Here is a 3,375-nt window from a genome sequence, read left to right as displayed (position 1 = left end):
CATTAAACTTCATAGGAAGCCTGTGATAGGTAATGTCCTCAGCAAACTGAAGTTTAGATGCTGAGATGATAGAGCTGGGACACACTCAGACCTGTTACTTATGAACTTTCCACAAAATCACTTGAGTCAGAAAGATAAACCAAATAATTTAAAATCAGGTAGGATTAATGGAAATAGGGCAATTTCTTTTGGTTTAGATTTAATTTACAGCTGCAAGGGGAAAAGGTGAATAAAACCTAATGCAGAAAAATGTTTGCATTCTATGATTTTTACTTCATTGGATGATGATCAAGTCTGTTAAATGGGACAGTAGAAGGAGATGAGACAATAAAATGTGCATTAGCAATATGTAAGTTTCAGGTAATATTTTTTCTGAATCATATTTTTAAAAGTTATTTTTAAGATTAGCATAATGTGGGGCTGGGGTTGTGGCTCAGGGATGGAGCGCTCGTCTAGCAAATGTGAGGCCCTGGGTTCGATCCTCAGCACCACATAAAAATAAATAAAATAAAGGTATTGGTTCCAACTACTTCCAAAAATTAAAAAAAAGTTTTTAAAAAAAGATTAGCATAAATGTGATGTTACTATTGTTCTATCTAGTGTGTAGGGATATTGTAAAGCATTAACAAACCCTGTAAAAGTCTTAGTTTATTATTTCCGACCTCATCAGTGTTCTTATTTTGTTCTTACCTCAATTACTACACCCATTATTTTACCTCCTAGTCATTTCTCTAGTACAATGTCTCTACCAGAAGATGAATTCTTCCAGGACTGGGAACATATTTCTTTCATCATAGTATTCATAATAACCTGGACAGTCCCTGAAATGTAAGTGCTCAGTAAATGCTTATTGAACATCAATCAGCAGACTATTACAAAAGGGTTCATCTTTCTGATTCCATTTTGTTTCCAAAATATTTAATAACAGTAGTAATATTTTCATAAATTTTATATCGTAAGTGTACCAGATCTGCTCATATACTGTTCACTGGCGTTACGTGCCCCAGACGTGAGATATAATAGCAAGGGAGTAATTATTTTACACAAACATAAAAGCTTCATTCTGTGGGAATCTAACTCATAAACTCAAGGAAACAAACTATGTAGTAGCAATGTCCATTTTTGGGCTCTCACGACTGAAGGAAAAGCAAGATGCTACATCGGAGATGTGCCAATCTCTCACTAGGTGGCTCTCTTTCCCAGGAGTGGGCGGCGCCTTGGTGTCAGAGGGAAGATTGGGGGCAAAGTACTGCCGCAATCACCGCGCGTCATCGCGCATCATACTAGGCGCTTGTTTGCAGCACGAGGGGCACAGGTCACTTTCTGTTTCCTTAGTGACAATCTGTCCTTGGGATTTATTTCAAATTAGGCAGTACTTTCCTTTTCTATTTCGTTAATGACAACCTGTCCTTGGGATTTATTTCAAAGTCGGCTGTACTTTTCTTTCCCCCAAACTTAAACATGAAGTTCCAAATAAACATTGGTCCGGTCTTTTAGTGGGTGCGGTCCCAGGGAAGGATTTCAAAGTGCCCCTTCAGCTAGCTTGGAAAGATGGCAGGAATCTGATACTCAAACCAAACCAAAAACTGCGCATTCAAATCCTGGTTTTAACTATCCAGTGAGGGGTGCGTTTCTAAAGGTTGCGTACCATTATTTATTCTCAAGTATTTTGGGATACCTGCTTACATGACTCCACAAGATGAACTGAAAATGAAATTTGGAAAACGTCAATTTATTCAAGCTGTCAGCATGACGACTTCTCCAGCAATTCTCATACACTCTACAATACATTGACTGCGTTTTAGCCCCGTACCTGACACAAAATGCATATAAGACATTCAAAAAGAGTTGTTCATAAGAATGGAAAATTCTTTTCCTAGACTCCTTTCGTTGGACCTTCGTGCCAACACTAGTTTAGTCAATATTTTCTCTCTGATCCCCAAATTACAGGGTGTCAAGTTCTAAAATACTGAGACTCCTGGGAGGAGGGTACTTGAAAAGCGGCCTTTAATAATCAAGCCGGGATCCTTACTGGGAACCCTTCTAAGAGGGAGGGCAGTAATAAGCCCCTCCGACCGTCCTGGATTTCAAATGCTTGAGTACCACTTGTCAGCTTTCTAGGACGTGTTTCCACCTTCGCCGGTCTAGTCCCGCAGGCTGTCGGACGCTCAGTCGCCGACGGTGTCCTGTGGGGTGGGGCGGAGGGGATTTCGGGAAGGGGTCTGCTGGCAGGAAAACTCGGATGTGCTGGTCGGCGGGAGAGGGATCGCTATTGTCGTGTGCCGCTCTCCTCCCTCAGGGACCCCGTCCAGGCGGGATCCCGCCTCCCTGAGCCCGAGGCAGTTGTGGGGAAACCCCTCGCCCTACCGCGCAGCCCGGCGTCGCAGCCTCGCTTTCGCTCTGCCCGCTCCAGCCCACCACCCGCCAGCCTTCAGGCCCTGCATCTTCTTCGCAGGCCGGGCCCACTCCACGCTCGGCTCAGAGAGGAAACTATGGAGGTGGTTCCCGCCCGCAACCGGGTGGAAATGCCCACGGTGAATGCCTCGGGGTCTCCCCACAATTGCTAAGGGAGGAGGGAAGGGAGGAGGAAACTGACTTCACTGCCCGGGAAAACTACCTCGATTCCCACGCCAGGGTGGCCTGGGAATGGAAGGGAAGTCAAGGGGGAATCCTGGGCGGTTTCCCGGGAATCCTTTCGCCAAGGGGAGGGTCACCCTGTCCGCACACTCCGGTTACTATGACGATACAACCACAGCCTCCAGTTGCCATGACAGCTGCTTATCCAATCCGGTTGGTTTCCTTTCTCTTCCACCCTACCTCCTCCAAAAGTCTCCCAGTTTGCATGGGGAGGGGCAGCAGAGAAGAAGGAGGCCTTCGCGTCAGTCGTGCGCGAGGGAAGACAAGAATTGAGGGATTGGCGGGCGGAACTGTAGGAGGAAGGAGCGGCGTTTCCGGCGGGGAAGAGTGGAGGAGTGGAAAAAGGAAGAGAGAAATCGGGTGGAGTGGAAAGACGGGGGGAAGACTTTGAGTGTAACTCCCGGTCGATTTGGGCTCGATGTTCCTGGTGAGGCTGGGGTTGCCTCCTCGCGCGGGAGAAGAGGGGTGGATCCGCAGGAAGCCGCCAAGCGCCACCAGCAGATCCCGCAGCAGCCGTAAAGGCGCCTTATGGTTCCCAAGAGGGAGCGGTACAGAAAGACGGAAGTCACCCTGAAGGACCAGCGCTGTTGAAATCTCGCGAGAGAAGCCCCACTTCCTTCCTCTGTTTCTCCCTCCTTTCTCCCCCGCCCCCTTCCTTCTCCCTCCCCTTTCCCCCTCCCGGGTCGGAGTGTCCCTGCGCCCCACGGGCCAAGAGCAGCAGCTAGAGCAGTCTTCCCC

The 3,375-nt window shown here is 47.6% G+C and overlaps 1 protein-coding gene across 1 annotated transcript; it reads left to right on the top strand.

Annotated features, from left to right (window-relative positions):
* The first annotated feature begins 1,112 nt into the window (after positions 1-1,112).
* LOC125618745 lies at positions 1,113-3,369 on the top strand. Its single transcript, XM_048810218.1, has 3 exons — positions 1,113-1,287; positions 2,122-2,534; positions 2,830-3,369. Exons 1-3 carry the CDS (start codon positions 1,113-1,115, stop codon positions 2,908-2,910), a joined length of 669 nt encoding a protein of 222 aa, XP_048666175.1. The 3' UTR covers positions 2,911-3,369.
* The last annotated feature ends 6 nt before the right edge of the window (positions 3,370-3,375 follow it).

The sequence above is a fragment of the Marmota marmota genome, unplaced genomic scaffold (assembly GCF_001458135.2).
Source record: "Marmota marmota marmota unplaced genomic scaffold, marMar, whole genome shotgun sequence".
In the NCBI taxonomy this organism is placed as follows: domain Eukaryota; kingdom Metazoa; phylum Chordata; class Mammalia; order Rodentia; family Sciuridae; genus Marmota; species Marmota marmota.
Note: the sequence above shows the minus strand (reverse complement) of the source record. Positions and strands in the feature narration are given on the sequence as shown.